This window comes from Cetorhinus maximus, chromosome 4, assembly GCF_964194155.1.
Source record: "Cetorhinus maximus chromosome 4, sCetMax3.hap1.1, whole genome shotgun sequence".
Classification (NCBI taxonomy): domain Eukaryota; kingdom Metazoa; phylum Chordata; class Chondrichthyes; order Lamniformes; family Cetorhinidae; genus Cetorhinus; species Cetorhinus maximus.
The window spans coordinates 44,978,641-44,995,883 of NC_135882.1; the positions used below are offsets into that span (position 1 = coordinate 44,978,641).

At 42.6% G+C, this 17,243-nt stretch overlaps 1 protein-coding gene across 14 annotated transcripts in view; it reads left to right on the forward strand.

Moving 5' to 3' along the window:
- Positions 1-17,243, forward strand: part of clasp2 (cytoplasmic linker associated protein 2) — a 570,512-nt gene that overhangs the window by 531,395 nt on the left and 21,874 nt on the right. For all 14 annotated transcript variants that reach the window (XM_078540120.1, XM_078540106.1, XM_078540107.1 and 11 more), the window contains 2 exons: positions 3,284-3,474; positions 9,130-9,258. In XM_078540120.1, the coding sequence (XP_078396246.1) occupies positions 3,284-3,474; positions 9,130-9,258 (320 nt within the window). The remainder of the gene's footprint in view (positions 1-3,283; positions 3,475-9,129; positions 9,259-17,243) is intronic.

Sequence of the window (17,243 nt, forward strand, 5' to 3'; positions counted from 1 at the left end):
ACTGCGATTAGGGACACAGGCAAAGAAGTTTTAGATGACCTCAAGTTTACGGAGGGTAGAACATGGGATGCCACCAGGAGTGTGTTGGAATAGCCCAGTCTAGAGGTAATAAAGGTACACACGAGGGATTCAGCAGTAAATGAACTGAGGACAGACCTCAGGAGCTATGTTGAGATAAAATGAAGCTCTAAAATCTGATACAGATTTCATTATACAGATTTGATAGTTTAAAAAAAACTCACATTCAGGAAAGCCAATTCAAAGCTCTTTTTAAAATCTCAAGTGCTTAATCTCTTATAACTAAGTTATATTCATGCCCCACATCAGAGACAGCTAATCCTTTAATAAGTCCTTTAGCTGTGAACTCAGGACCCGCCCCCCACTTTACTGAGGCAATTGTAGTTTTTGGAAATCAGAGGGGGTTTTTTTAACTCTGACTGATACCTGCAGCCTGTTTTTTTTATTTTGACAGGGCTGAGGATTTAAATAGCTTGAGAACATGACAGTTAAAAATAACTTACCTGCCCTTCAAAAGTGTTTATGTTTACTCCATAAATTCCCACACTGTAGGTTAAGGTGCTGAAAAACAGCCAAAATGGGGTCCATTTGAACATATCACTGAGTTCAAGTAGCCCTGCTGAGCTTGGGTTCCCTCCTTTGTGAATCATGCCCTGCACCCTTTCCCCTACTAGCAAAATTGGATTTGTTGGAAGTAGGGGCAGGATTTCAGCAGCTGGGTCTCGACTGCCATTTTTGGAGGCTGGCAGAATCTTCCTGATTCCACAAAAATTCGGGCCTCAGAGTTGGGATAATGGGCAGGTCCTCCAATTGGCAACATATGACAAGTCATGCCCTGCAAGGGTCTGGGCTGAGACCTCAACTATTCACCATATTTATTAATGATGTGATAGAAAGTCACATAACTAAATTTGCCATTGGCACAAAGAGCATTGTAAGTTCAGATGGAAGCACACTGCCTACAGTGCCACCTGCCACATCCAGTTGTGAATGGTGGTGGACAATTAAACAACTCACTGGAGGAGGAGGCGGCTCCACAAATATCCCCACCCTCAATGTTGGGGGAGCCCAGCACATCAGTGCAAAAGATAAGGCTGAAGCATTTGCCACAATCTTCAGCTAGAAGTACCGAGTGGATGTTCCACCTCTGCCTCCTCTGGAGGTCCACAGCATCACAGATGCCAATCTTCAGCCAATTCAGTTCACTCCACGTGATATCAAGAAATGGCTGGAGGCACTGGATACTGCAAAGGCTTTGGGCCCTGACACTATTCCGGCAATAGCACTGAAGACTTATGCTCCAGAACTTGCCACACCCCAAGTCCAACTATTCCAGTATAGCTACAACACTGGCGTCTACCCAGCTATGCAGAAAATTGCCCAGATATGTCCTGTACACAAAAAGCAGGACAAATCCAACTCGACTAATTACCTCCCCATCAGTCTACTCTCAATCATCAGTAAAGTGATGGAAGGGGTCATCAGCAGTGCTGGCAGGTGGCAGTTGCTTAGCAATAACCTCCTCACTGACGCCCAGTTTGGGTTCTGCCAGGGCCACTCAGCTCCTGACTTCATTACAGCCTTGGTTGAAACATGGACAAAAGTGCTGAACTCCTGAGGTGAGATGAGAATGACTGCCCATGACATCAAATCAGCATTTGACCGAGTGTGGCACCAAGGAGACTTAGAAAATCTGAAGTCAATGAGAATCGGGGAAAACTCTCCGCGGGTTGGAGTCATACCTAGCACAAAGGAAGATGGTTGTGGTTGTTGGAGGTCAATCATCTTGCCCCTTGATGCTCAATGGCATTACCATCGCTAAATCCCCCACTACCAACATCCTGGGGGTTAACATTGACCTGAAACTGAATTGGACTGCCATATAAATACTCTGGCTACAAGAGTAGGTCAGAGGCTAAAAATCCTGCAGCGAGTAACTCACCTCCTGACACCCAAAGCCTGTCCACCATCTACAAGGCACAAGTCAGGAGTGTGATAGAATACTCTCCACTTGCCTGCATGAGTGCAGCTCCAACAACATTCAAGAAGTTTGAGACCATCCAGGACAAAGCAGCCTGCTTTATTGGCACCCCCTTGCACAAACATTCACTCCCTCCACCACCGACACACAGTGGCAGCAGAGTGTACCATCTACAAGATGCACTGCAGGAACTCATCAAGGCTCCTTAGACAGCACCTTCCAAACCCATGACCACTACCATCCAGAAGGACAAGGGCAACAGATACATGGGAACACCTGCAAGTTCCCCTCCAAGCCATTCACCATCCCAACTTGGAAATATATCACCATTCCTTCACTATCACTGTGTCAAGATCCTTGAAATCTCTCCCTAACAGCACTGTGGGTGTACCTACACCACAAGGACTGCAGTGGTTCAAGAAGGCAGTTCGCCACCACCTTCTGAAGAACAATTAGGGATGGGCAATAAATGCTGGCCTAGCCACCAATGCCTATATTCCATGAATGAGTTTTAAAAAACCACCACAGTCTTTTCTGCCCTGTTGCAAATAAATTCAGCTTCTGTAGTTTCTAGTTTAGAGATCTGATGCCATGTATCAGATAAGTTGCCCTCATTTGGCCTTTTTCTATTACCATGAAGTCCTTCCTGTAACATGCTAACCAGAACCATGCACAGTTCTCCAGATGGGGATGAACCAACGCCATGTGTATAAATAACATCCAGTGATTTGTGTTCCTCTTCGGGAATTGACCAGCCTAAGAACCACTTGCTTTATTTACTGCTGCCACCCACTGTCCTCAAAATTCCAAATCCCTTTCCTATGCTGCATTCTGCGGATAAGCACTGTTTAGGTTGTGTCTCCCACCCTCATCTCATCACTTTATATTTGTCAACATTATATTCCAATCCACCTGATGAGCCTGTTCCTGTTTGTTGATAAATTTCCTTAACATGTTAGCGGCACTATGATGTTTGGAATTCAGAAATCTGATGGTGAAACATTTTTCACAACTGACATTTGAACTGGCTGAAATTGGGCAGCTGTAATGTTGGGGTGATTTTTACATTCAATTGCACTAGAATGTAAAGTTTTGAAATAAGAGTTTTTGTTCTCGTTTGATTTTTTTATAAATTCAGAAACTTAGAGTATTCTTTGGGAAATGTTTGGCCATTTTTAAAATTTTGTGTTTTAACAAATTGTTTGAAGCTTCTCTGTTCTCAAAATACCAATTTTGTTGAAGAATTATTTTAGGCATTAATAGTTTTTTAACTTTTGTAAACAGATCCTTTGGACCAGTCTGATTTGGTTGCAGAGCTGCTAAAGGAACTTTCCAATCACAATGAGAGAATAGAAGAACGTAAAGCAGCAATGTATGAACTCCTTAAATCAATTCAAGAAGAGTCTTTGGGGGTATGGGATGAACACTTCAAAACTGTTTTGCTGCTGCTCCTCGAGACACTTGGAGACAGAGAGGTTAGTTAAGTTTATTATTCAAATTAACCACTTCAGTGTGTTTCTCTGTGTGCTGTGTCTATATTTATTTATGTACTCTGTGTATAGTTCTCCCATTTGCTCAGATTATACTGCTGGCCTAGAAGATAAACAGCAAGTCCCATTATCCTGTCATTTTGGACTTGGTCACTGAGGTGTGCAGAATAGCCTTGTTTATGCTGTCCATCTATTTTCCCTCTCTGAGGAAAGCACCTAGCTTCTAGTTAAGATCAGAAGCTCACCTTATAGGGAACCATGTGCCTAAATCCAAAACCTTCTGTGTGGAATGGTGCAGCTTTACTCCCAGTTTGCTGCAGCAACCTGCTCCAAAATACATTTGTTTATTTCCCCATTTAATTACTCTCTCTTTTTGTACACAGATTTTTCATTTAAATGGCTTTTACCATTTAGCTTAATTATGTTAAGAATACGTTTGCCTTCCCTCTCCTATTATCATATGTATGCCAAGCTTGGGCATCACAATCTATTGAACTGATATCTACTGCAAATTATGTTCTCACCAAATTATGGTGCTCATGCTTCCTCCCTTGGCTTTATAGAGATCAGACCTCAATAGGTGATTGTTTGAACAGCAGTTAAAAAGGGGAAAAGAACAAAAAGTGAATACAGAGTGAGAAAAGCCATAAAAATCAATCTTGGGAAGCAGGAGGGAGCGAGGAGTCAAGCCACTATTCTCGGATATGTTTATTTCCTATGGAAGTAATGTCTCCTAACCCAATACCCCCACCCACACTTATTAGTTCTCTGATTCTGGCCTTCTGTGCGTCCCAACCACAGTACATGCCCCCTCACACCAGCCCACTCCACTGCCACCTTCATTGGCAGAGCTTTCAGCTGCCTCAGGCCTACTCACTAGAATTCTTTCTCTAAACCGATGAAACTGAAATTTATCCTTTGAAAAATTTCTCAAGTCACACATTATTGACCAAGCTTTCAGTCAATAAATAGGAACCACTACACAAGCAGTCTGAGTTTGAGGAATGTGAACTTGCTGTGCTGGGACTTTGATGGGTTTAAATAGAGAATGGAGGGAAATGCATTTAACTTTTAAGTCTTCCCTTCTCAGATTTAATGTAGCATGTTATATGCCACTACTAAACTTTGTTTCCTGTCTTCAGATCCAAGCCAAAATTTTCAAATTGAAATGCAGAACAATTCCACCCCGAATGACCAGATTGCTCCCCACACAGTCTGCCCTCCAACCCCAATTGCTTTCTGGCAGAGACATAGCCAGGAATCTGTTTCACTCCTTCAAATTCAATGCTACCAAGGCAAAGTAGAACTTTGCCAGCACATTGTGCATGACATAATGAAAGTAATTGAATTACCACAGGAATACTTTGAGAGGGACCAGAGATTAATGATAGACGGATTCCATTCAATCATAAGAAAAAAAAAGGAAAAATGGGCATTCATAAAAAAGCTGGACCCTTCAACATTTAACCCTTGTTAAGGAGCCAAATGCATCTTGAGCTCCCCTTGGGTTTTTTGATTTCACTACCTTACTTCAGCATAAAGAATATTTTAAAAGTTTGCTTTTAAATGTAATTTTTGCGTATTAAAATTCTGTCATCACATTTCCATTTGGGCAGTCAACCAGTTAGTACTGGGTTAATTTAAGTGACATATTATTAGCCATACAAGTGCTTAAGTAATTTCACCATATAAGATGCCAATGTCTTCATTTATGTGCTATGTGAGTCAGTAGAAGTCATTGGAAGAAAAGAAAGAGCTTGCATTTATCCAGCACCTTTTATATCCTCAGGATCCACTTAACCTATCTATATCAAATTGCTTGATATTCAGTGAAAATAGTTTTATAAATAGAGGCATAGAATACGAAAGCAAGGATTTATGCTAAATCTTTACAAATCACAAGGTTAGTCCTCAGCTGGAGTGTTGTGTTCAGTTCTGCGCACTACATTTTATGAAGGGTATCAAGACCTTGGGGAAGAGTGTGGAGGAAATTTACTAAAATGGTACCAGATCGAGGGACTTCATTTTTGTGTACAGACTGGAGAAGCTAGAACTATTGGGCAGAATTTAATGCACCCCGGGAGCAGGCTGGGAGGCAAAGGGCCATTTAATTGGACGCCTAGTCGCTGGATACTCTTTCGAGTTATTAACAGTCACAGATTGCAACTCTTTTCGAGTACAATCACAGTTCTTGGTTTCTGGGAGTGGGACATGAACCCACAACTCTCTGATTCAAAGGCGAGGGTACTATGAACTGAGCCACAGCTGACACCTCCTAGTCGCTGGATGGAGAACCTGTTCCCTTTCCAACTCTTCCCCTGTAAAGTCTTCCCCTAGGCCAATTGAAGCCCTTAAGTGGCCAATTAATAGGAACAAAGTTACTTAGGAGCAGGAGTGGCCCTTCGGCCCTTCAAGCCTGCTCGCTATTTGATAAGATTGTGGCTGATCCGATTGCGATATCAACTGCCCTTTCCTGTCTGCCCCCTATAACCCTTGACTCCTTTGTCTATCAGAAATCTATTTAACTCAGCTTTGAATAAATTCAATGACCCAGCTTCTGCTGCTTTCTGGGGAAGAGAATTCCACAAACTGATGGCCCTCAGAGAGAGAATTTCTCCTCTGCCTTAAAAGGGAAACCTTTTATTTTTGAACTCTGCCCCTAGTTTGAGTCTTTCCCACAAGAGGAAACAGCTTCCCAGTACCCATCCTAACAAGTACCCTCACAATCTAATGTGTTTTCTGAACTCCAGCGGATAAATGCTTCACCTGTTCAACCTTTATTGATAAGATAAGCTCTTCACTCCAGGAATGAATCAAGTGAACCTTCTCCGAACTGCTTCTAATCCAACTTTATCCTTTTTCAAATAAAGAGACCAAAACTGTTCTCAGTACTCCAGGCATGGTCTCACCAAGGCAGCTGCAGTAAAACTTCTCTACTTTGGTATTCCATTCCCCTTGCAATAAACGCCAGTGTTCCATTTGCCTTCCTATTCACTTGCTGTACCTGCATACTAACCTTTTGAAATTCATGTACCAGGACACCCAGATCTTTCTGTACCACTGAGTTCTGCAATCTCTCACCATTTAAATAGTATACTGCTTTTCCAGTCTTACTGCCAAAGCGGACAAGTTCATATTTCCCCACTTTATAGCCCATCTGCCGATTTTTTGCCCATCCGCTTAACCTATCTATATCCCCCTGTAGCCTTTTCACCTCCCCTTGACAACTTACTTTCCTACCTATCTTGGTGTCATCAGCAAATTTAGCTACCATACATTCGATCCCTTCATCCAAGTCACTGATACAGATTGAGGCCCCAGCATTGATCCCTGTGACACTACTAATTAAGGGACACTTAAGGTCCTCAGCCTGCTGCCATATTATTCCAGGAGAGTGGGGACCACGCCATTTGGGCAGGCCACCATATACCCTAATAGGCCTGCTTGCGGCCCGGAAGGTGAGAATGTCCCTCCTGTGTGAGCACCCTGTGCCCAGTGGAGGGAGCTACTGGCAACATGGGCCACCCCCATGGGAAGATACCACCCCACCCCCCTCCACCCAAAATGACAAGCCTCCCCTCCCTCACTGGAGCCTAGCTGATTGGGCCCAGTGGTCCACTCGCTTACCTGTGTTACAGTGCCTCCAACAATGCTGCTCTTCCTGGGCCCCCTGCAATACTAGCAGTGGCCACAATTTCCGATGGCGCTGCTAATACTGAAAAGCTGCCATCCTCTGATTAACCAGCAGCTCTGAGGTGAAACATTCATCACTTAGGCCCTGGGAACTCCAGTGAAAACCAGGAAGCCGCCTGATTAGCTTTATGTCGCATCAGGGTACTTGGGAATGGCTGTGGTGGGGTTGCCACTGGCTCTCCAGTGGTGGATGGGCTCACTGCCATGGCCATTAAATCTAGCTCATTCTCTTTAGAGCAGAGATGGTTGGATGGAACTTAAATGGAAGTTTTCAAAGTTAAGAGGGGCTTTAATCAAATAAATATGAACAAACAGTTTCGACTGGCAGGAGGATTGGTAACCAGAAGACACTAATTTAAGGTAACTAGCAAAAGAGCCAGAAGGGAAGTGACTTTTTTTAATACTGCAAGTTGTTATGATCTGGAATGCACTGTTTGAAAGGGTGGTGGAAGCAGATTCAATAGCACCTTTCAGAAGGGAATTGCTTATACTCTTGGAAAGGAACAATTTGTATGGCAATAGGGAAAGAACATGGAACTGGGACTAGCTAGGTAGTTCTTAAAAAGAGCCAGAATAGGCACACTGGGCTGAATGACTGCCTTCTGTGCTATATGATTCTAAGGACAATAAATGTTAAACAGAACTGGGAGAACTCCTCTTTCTTTGAATATTTCCATAGGATCTTTTATGTCCACCTGAATAGGTGTAGGGGGCTTCGGTTTCATGTCTCACTCCCCAATTACAGGATTTAAATGTGAGTTTATGTTGTGTGCTTCAGTCCTTGAGCTCATGACTTTCTGACTCAGAGGTGTGAGTACTACCACTGATCCGAACTAATAGCCGTTGCACTATCCAGAAAGTGTGGTGAAGGATTTTTTTTAAAAGAGCCAGCAGAAGGTTAGCACAATAGAATGCAAGTCTGCATTTGTTAAGTTAATGACCACAAAATCAGAGCCACAGTGTTCAGTTTTAGTCACATCAGGGGAATAGAAGTGGGGTGTGTACAGAAAAGATAGCAATCTGTTGCCAAATTTAACATGGAAGACCTATGAAACATAGAAAATAGGAGCAGGAGTAGGCCATTCGGCCCTTTGAGCCTGCTCCACCATTCATTATGATCATGGCTGACCATCCAACTCAATAGCCTGCTCCTGCTTTCTCCCCATACCCTTTGATCCCTTTCGCTCCAAGAGCTATATCTAACTCCTTCTTGAAAATAGAAACTTCTTCTTGAAAACATATGTTACAAAAGATTAGATTTTGCACTCAAATCAAAAGATGGTTCAGAGTGGCCTCATAGAAATATACAACATATTAAATGGCATAGTTAAAACAAACCCAAAAAGACCAATCCTAGTATTACTAAGTGCTGAGAAAATAGGACCAGAAAACAGAATGGAAATTTGTAGAAAGCAACTTTAGCTCAGTATTAGGACAAATGTTATTCATAGTGATAAATGTTTGGAATAATCTACCAACCATGATAATAAGCAGAAACTTTGAGGTTATTCAAGAAGCAGTTGAACTGCCATAAGTAAGTTACTAGAATTTCATGGATTAAACCTCCTTGTCTTGGTGCTGACTTTTTTTTAAAATGTATCAATCACATGCATGTTATCACTGTGTGCATTGCCTTGAGAACACATATCAGCTGATTGAGCCTGATGTGAACATATGTTGAGATATTTTGGATTTTTTCCTCTTTTGATTCATCCTAACCCTCTTAGGAGAATGGCATATACCTAGAACATATCCTGTCCTTCAAATAACCATAATGGGTCGGGGAGGGGGGGTTGAGGCGGGAAGTCGGGTGGGGGTAAGTTTTTGCCGTTGGACGGGACTTCACATTCTGAAAACTTTCTTCCTGTTCACCTTTGTGCAATTGTCTTCAAAGTTTATATAATGAGAAATTTGTTAGCTTTGACTTTCTTTTTCTTGGCATTACAGCATACAATCAGAGCATTGGCACTGCGAGTTTTAAAAGAGATTTTAAAACACCAGCCAGAAAGATTCAAAAATTATGCAGAACTCACTATCATAAGGACTTTGGAAGCCCACAAGGACCCCCAAAAAGAGGTTGGTTGTTCGCTGATTTTTTTGTGTTGAAAATGAAGGAATAGCAAATTTCATTTGTTTTACTGTTTTTGTGCAAGTATTTCTCTTTAACTGATCATCAAGCAAAAAAATTGTTTACAACTCTATTGATTATCTGCTATCTTTTTATGATATTCTTTGGCACAGCAGACCAAATTATGGTAAAGGTGGTTGAACGATGTTTTCTTTATTAATCCAAACAAAAAGCTGTCCTTCAGTACAGGTCTGTAAATGTGGAAACCTTGCAGCTGACAGCAATTTTGAATGCACAGAAAATGAAAACATTGTTTACAGAAGAAACTTTCTATAACATCCATTCTGGAGTTTTATCAGTTCAGCCTGAAAGAACTTAGCACTAAGAGGACTCATTGGTCTTTGCACATTTAAAAATAGCTGAAAGTTTTGCATTTACAGAAAATAATGGTATAGCAGTAGGACATGCAGAAAACTGTACCTTATTATCCATTGAGCTGCCCAAGTCACTGGAAACAAATGTTGATCTTGATTCTTATCGAGGCTTCTGCATTTCTCTGCTCTATTATTATTATAGTTTTTCTGCCTAATTCTCTATCCTGTGATTTTTACAACCTGTCCAGTTTGCTCTTCCCCCCAAAATGTATGACTGTGCTGATTTTTTTCCTCCTGCTCCCCTTCCCCTACACGGTACTGTTGTTCCACATTTTTCTTTTCTTCTCTCCTCGTAGCGAACAAAATTACTGTTAATTTGAAGCACTGACAATATCACAGAATCAAAAGGCCATTTATGGAAGTATCTTGGATAGCAATCAATGGGAACCATGTCTCTTAGTGAGATATTACAATCAGAAACTGAAGCTAAAAGATGAGTCAACTAAACCCATTCATGTTCATTCATTCTCACTCCCTTTATTCTGTTTAAATGTTTAATTACTGTGATTTCTATTTGTTCCAAACTGCAGCCCATGCCCTTATTTGCACCAAATCTTGTTCACCCATTCCCTGTGTTTGCTAACGTACATTGTCTCCCAGTTAAGTGATGCCTAGATTTTAAATTTCTCATATAAAATTAAGAACAGAAAATGCTGGAAAAACTCAGCAGGCCTGACAGCATCTGTGGAGAGAGAAACAGAGTTAATATTTCGAAATTTCTCATCCTTGTTTTTAAAATTCCTCTGTGGCTTCACTCCTCCTTATCTCTAATCTCTTCCAGCCTCACAACCTCTGAGATATCTATGCTTTTCTTATTCTAGCCTTTTAGCATCCCTAATTTTAATTGCTCCACCATTGATGGCTATGCTTTCAAGACCCTAAGCACTGGAATTCATTCTCTAAACCTCTCCATCTTTCGACCTCTCTTTCCTCCTTTAAGATGCTCCTTAAAAGCTACCTTTTTAACCAAGCTTTTGATCATTTGCCTGAATATGACTGTGGCACAGTGTCAAATTGTGCTTTATAATGCTCCTATGGACCTTGGGGTGTTTTATGATGTTAAAGGTGCTGAATAAATATAAGTTGTTGTTGTTTCCACCTCCTCACACAATTAAGACTTGCAACCATTCTTTGTTGTGGGGTACACGAGAGATGACTCGTCTCAGAAGAGCTAGGTAATTTCCTCTTGTACATCTATTGCTATTTGGGTTGCCTCATACTTTGTAAGTAAAGCATTTTTCTGGACTGCATCATTAGTGTTTTTTTTAAATCTACATTGTTGACAACAGTCAGATCTGTTACCTATGCATATGAAAGGGAATTAAGGTTTTCTTTCCCCACTTCCATTTATTTTCTACATGGTAAAGTAGTGCAGTTCTGCAAATTGTACTTCACTACTTATTCCTATTAAAATTTTTTGAAGTCTAAAATATTTTAGATGAAAGCTAAGTAAAATTTAAGATTAGCCAATGTAAAATTGTCAATTTGTCAATACTGTACACACTTCTATGTTTTGTATCTCGGCGTTAGTTCAACAATTGCGTCAATTCTTGTTAGATGAACTTGCATTTCCATTTCTGGTTTCAACTTGGGATATCACATGTTATGGACTCTTCCCACTAGTTAGTAACCACAATACCTCCATGCAATGTCTTTTGATATGATGCAGGGTCAAGAAATGCAATAATCACTTCAAAGTCAATGTAGCCATTTTGCCTTCTAAAAGTTTACTATATAGACAAGAAGCACAAAATTCAGTCTTCCAAACTCAGAGGCTGAAGGTTCTAGAGAACTCTAGCTTCTAGACAGAAAATGAAACTGGTTCAGATATAGTGTTGCCTCTCAGTAGCATTCTAGGAAAGATTTGCCAGCACACTGACTTGAGTGGCCAGACAAAAGGTGTTGGATTCCTCTAAGGTTCTCAATCTCCTCCAGCATTATTCACAATCCAATTTCATCTTGGGGTTCTTCAGTTGCTCCAATATCATCTGATAGATTGATAAACAGTGTCTTCATCCAGATTATAAACAATAATTGAAACTTTTGATTCAACTATTTGTTGTACCCAGTTCCATCTAACTCAGCTCAGCACAGATTTGAAATTACTGATGCATTGTAGAAGACCAGTAATTGCTTTTGGTTGACAGACCATTTTAACAATACGCATATGCCAGAATAAGTTGTTGACTATTAGTCTATCTTTCATGTTTTTCAAAGGATATCTTGAGCATTGCATCTTCAGCCATTGTGAATATTTGCATTTTTTAAGATGGGCTTTAATCACCCTATTTCATTGTTTTAGTACTGATATTTGAGGTACTGGCACCACTGCTACCTTTCATCATAACCAGAAGTGGATAAAGCATCATATTGGCTCTATCAGCTGCTTGTTCTCTGATGCCAACCAATTCCCTTGCGGCAGAAGCTAATCCCCATCTTATTTGAGAAGCTAAAAGGAAATGTATGTTTTTGAAGGACATTAAGAAAGAATGGGAATTAATTTTCACTAAAATGTAGAACTTCTTTCAGTTTGATAACTAAGATTTTTCCACTTATACAGTTCCCACCATTTATAGCAATTGCTTGGGTGTCAACTATTGCAGTGCCTGGCATAAACAAGGAATTTTTAAGAAGCGGGGAGGGACTTTTCATCCCCCATCTCTGCACTTCTCACTCTGAAGGGAAGGATTTTTGAGGCCCAATGAGGGTGGGACTGGAGGCAAGTGGGCTGGGAATTTCCTGCCAGCATACCAGTTTGCTGGCACTATCCCGTCTCCTTGCCAGTTTCGAGAAGGCTGGATCCAGGATGAAATGGCCCCTCCATGATCACAGTCAGGCAGCTGTGGACATCTTTAACTTAAGCTTTGTTGCCTGGTCTTCAACTGGCACTTGCATCTTGCAGCCCCATCTCTCTTTTTGTAATAATCAGCAGCTCATACCTTGGCCAGTGGGCCTGCCGACTTATCTTTGCTAGAGAGCTTCCTATTCACAACTCTGCCTCAGGAACCCGCACGCCATCTTTATTGGCCGATCCTGCAAAAATCATTGTCGGGTGACTATTCCCAACACTGTGCAGAGTTGGGCATCCATAATTGATCTCGGCGTCAGGGTCCCAACCCCAAACAGAAAATCCTGCTCTAAACGTCCTAGTAACCTAAACCATGTAACTCCTGCCACTGACCAGCAAGGCGTCAGGAATGGTTACATGTGTGAGTTCGGCCCGCACTGCAGCAGCCGGCACATGCGCAGTTGTTCCCAACGCCTTTCCAGTCAGCAGCAGTAGCATCAGTGGAGTTTAAAAACCCTCCGAAGTGTCAGTGTTAATACCTGGTAGAATCATAATTACTGAGACATGAGGTTGGGGGGACAAAAGTTTTAAAAGTTTTGTATTAAAGCCAATCTGTGTAGAGTCTAACATTTAGAAATATTTTAAAAATATATGTATGTCTAAATTATGCGTGTTGCCTCCTTAAGAGGGGTCACTTGTGGAGCTGTCACCCAAGTTGGAAAAGCTTGGTGCAGGGAGTGCCTACACAGCCTGGTTAGCTCATCTCAGAGGTAATGGGACTCTTCATCCCAGGGTCATTGTCTAGAGCCCCACACTGAGTCATGATTTTTTTTTTCTTAAGTATTTTATTCAAAATACTTTTTATTGATTTTTACCAGTGGAGAAACTCCAGTTAAAAGCGTGCAGTTTTGGTTTCCAAGACTGACCCTCACCCAAACTACTGAGATGTTTCCTCCCTCAGCAAGCATTTTTGCCATTACAGGAAGCCGACTGTTAAAATGGTTGATGTCTGAATAGTTGCAATTTTTTTCCATTGACTGATTTTGTTGTCAAGGAGAGAGTTATAAGACTCTAGCTTGCAAAAAAATGCAAAACTCAGCAAGAGCAGAGCTACACTTATATACATTTCTCACTTTAAACAACCTGACACTGACACTGCATCTGTGTATATGCAGGAAGTCCTCTCCCTCATGTTGTGGCACAAATAAACACAACCTAATCTAAATGGGAGGGAGATAGTATTCTGGTCAATTTCACCTGTGCTGTTGAAGAGCTGAAGTGTGCAAGTGTGTACAACTGCTATATCTGCTCAAAATAGCGCACGCAAAACAGTGTAAGTAATGCCTTTGTAATTAATGCTAAGATCATAAGAAGTAGCAGAAGGCCATGCAGCCCATTGACCCTGCACTGCCATTCAGTAAGATCATAGCTGATATGATTATGGCCTTAACTCTGCTTTGCTGCCTGTCTCCCATAACCCTCAACTCCCTATCAAAAATCTGTCTAATGTAACTCCCGACCACACCAACGTGGTTGACACTTAAACACCCTCTGAAATGTCCCAGCAAGCCATTCAGTTGGACCAAACAGCTACAAAGTCAAAAAGGAATGAAACCACCCAACATCGACCTAAGCACCAGAAACAACAGTGCACAGGCCAGCCCTGTCGACCCTGCAAAGTCCTCCTTACTAACATCTAGGGTTTGTGCCAAAATTGGGAGAGCTGTCCCACAGACTAATGAAGCAACAGCCTGACATAGTTACACTCTCTGAATCATATCTTACAGACAATGTCCCAACACCACCACCACCATCCCTGGGTATTTCCTGTCCCACCAGCAAGACAGAACCACCAGGGGTTGTGGCACAATGGTATACAATCGAGAGGGAGTTATCCTGGGAATCCTCAACATTGATTCCAGACCCCATGAATTCTCGTGGTATTAGGTCAAACATGGGCAAGGAAATCTGCTCATTACCACCTACCTGCCCACCCCCGCCACCCCCAACCCAACTCTGCTCAGCTGATGGATCAGTACTCCTTCCATTTAGTGTTCAACATGAGGGTGACAATGGTACAGAATGTACTCTGGGTGGGGGCATCAATGTCCCCCACAAAGAATGCCTCAGTAGTACCACTACTGACTGAGTTGGCTGAGTCCTACAGAACATATCTGCTAGACAAGGCCTGCAGCAGATAGTAAGGGAACCAACAGAGGGAGAAACCTACTCGTCCTCCACCAACTGACTTGTCGCACATGCATCTTTCCATGACAGCATTGGTAAAAGAGACCACCACGTGGTCCTTGTGAAGACATAAAACTCTTCTTCACATTCAGAATACCCTCCATCATGATGTGTGGCACCACATGCTAAATGGTATAGACTTGGAACAAATCTGGCAACTCAAAACAAGGCATCCATGAGGTACTGTGGACTATCAGCAGCAGCAGAATTGTATTAAACCACAATATGTAACCTCATGGCCTGGCCTATCCTCAACTCTACCATTACCATCAAGCTGGAAGTTCAGCCCTGCTGCAATGTAGAGTCTAGGAGAGCATGCCAGGAGCAACACCAGGCATTCCAAAAAGTATACAACACAGGACTACTTGTGGTAGAAGCAGTATGCGATAAGCAATTCCACAACCAACAATCAGATCAAAGCTCTGCAGTCCTGCCACATCCAGTCCTGAATGGTGATGGACAATTAGACAACTAACCTGGGGAGGAGGATCCACAAATATCCCCATCCCTAGTGATGGGGGAACCCAGCACAACAAGGCTGAAGCATTTTTCACCATCTTCAGCCAGATATGCCAAATGGATGATCTATCTCTGCCTTCTCCTGAGGTCCCCTGTATCATGGATACCAGTCTTCAGCCAATGTTATTCACTCCACATCAAGAAACAGCTGAAGAATCTGGTTACTGCAAAGTCTCTGGTACCTGACAACATTCCAGCAGTAGTACTGAAGACTTGTGCTCCAGAACAAGCCACGGCCCATTCAGGATGTTCATTGATGATTGCACAATATCCAGCACCATTCACAACTCCTCAGATACTGAAGCAGTCTGTGTCTATATGCGGCACAACCTAGGCAAAATTGAGGCTTGGGCTAATAAGTGGCAAGTAACATTCGCGCCACACGAGTGGCAGCCAATTACCATCTTCAACAGGCAAGAACCTAACCATCTCCCCTTGACATTCAATGGCATTGCCATCGATGAATTCCCCACTATCAACATCCCGGAGGTTAACATTGATCAGAAACTGAACTGGACTAGCCATACAAATACTGTGACAACATGAGCAAGTCAGAGGCTGGGAATTCTGCAGCGAGCAACTCACCTCCTGACGACCACCTACAAGTCACGAGTCAGGAATGTGATGGAATACTTGGCACTTCTCTGGATGAGTGCAGCTTCAGCAAAGCAACCTGCTTTATTGGCACCCCATCCACCTTAAACATTCACTCCCTCCACCACTGATGCATAGGGGCAGCAGTGTGTACCATGTACAAGGTGCAATGCAGCAATTCATCAAGGCTCCTTCGACAGAACCTTGCAAACCTGCAATCCCTACCACCTTGAAGAACAAGGACAGCAGATGCATGGGAACACCACCACCTGCAAGTTCCCCTCCAAGCCACTCACCATCCTGACTTGGAACTATATCGTTGTCCCTTTACTGTCGCTGGGTCAAAATCTTAGTACTCCCGAACAGCGCTGGGGTTGTACCTGTGCCACATGGACTGCATTGATATAAGGAGGTGGCTGATCACCAGCTTCTCAGGCAATTAGGGATGAGCAAAACCCACATCCTCATGTGATTTTTTTTTTTGAAGATATGACTTTTTTTTTATGCAATCACGGGATGTGGGCTTTGCTGGCTGGGCCAGCATTTGTTGCCTTTGAGAAGTTGGTGGTGAGTTGCTTTCTTGAACCAGTGTACTCATGTGGTGTAGGTACACCCACAGTGCTGTTCAGAAGGGAGTTCCAGGATTTTGCCCCAGTGACAGTGAAGGAAAGGCAATATATTTCCAAGTCAGGATGGTGAGTGACTTGGAGGGGAACTTCCAGGTGGCGGTGTTCCCATCTATCTGCTGCCCTTGTCCTTCTAGATGGTAGTGATCAAGGGTTTGGAAGGTGCTGTCTAAGGAGCCTTGGTGAATTCCTGCAGTGCATCTTGTAGATGGTACACACTGTTGCTATTGTGCATTGGTGGTGGAGAAAGTGAATGTTTGTGGATGTGGTGCCAATCAAGCAGGCTGCTTTGTCCTGGACGGTGTCAAGCTTGAGAGTTGTGGGAGCTGCACTCATCCAGGCAAGTGGGGAGTATTCCATCACACGCCTGACTTGTACCATGTAGACGGTGGACAGGCTTTGGGGAGTCAGGAGGTGAGTTACTCGCTGCAGGATTCCTAGCCTCTGACCTGCTCTTGCAGCCACAGTATTTATATGGCTAGTCCAATTCAATTTCTGGTCAATGGTAACCCTCCCCAGGATGTTGTTAGTGGGGCATTCAGTGATGGTAATGCCATTGAACGTCAAGTGGGGTGATGGTTAGGTTCTCTCTTGTTGGAGATGGTCATTGCCTGACATAAATGTAACTTGCCACTTGTCAGCTCAAGCGTGGATATTGTCCAGGCCTTGCTGCATTTGGACATGGACTGCTTCAGTATCTGAGGAGTTGCAAATGGTGCTGAACATTGTGCAATCATCAGTGAAATCCCCACTTCTGACCTTATGATGGAAGGAAGATCATTGAA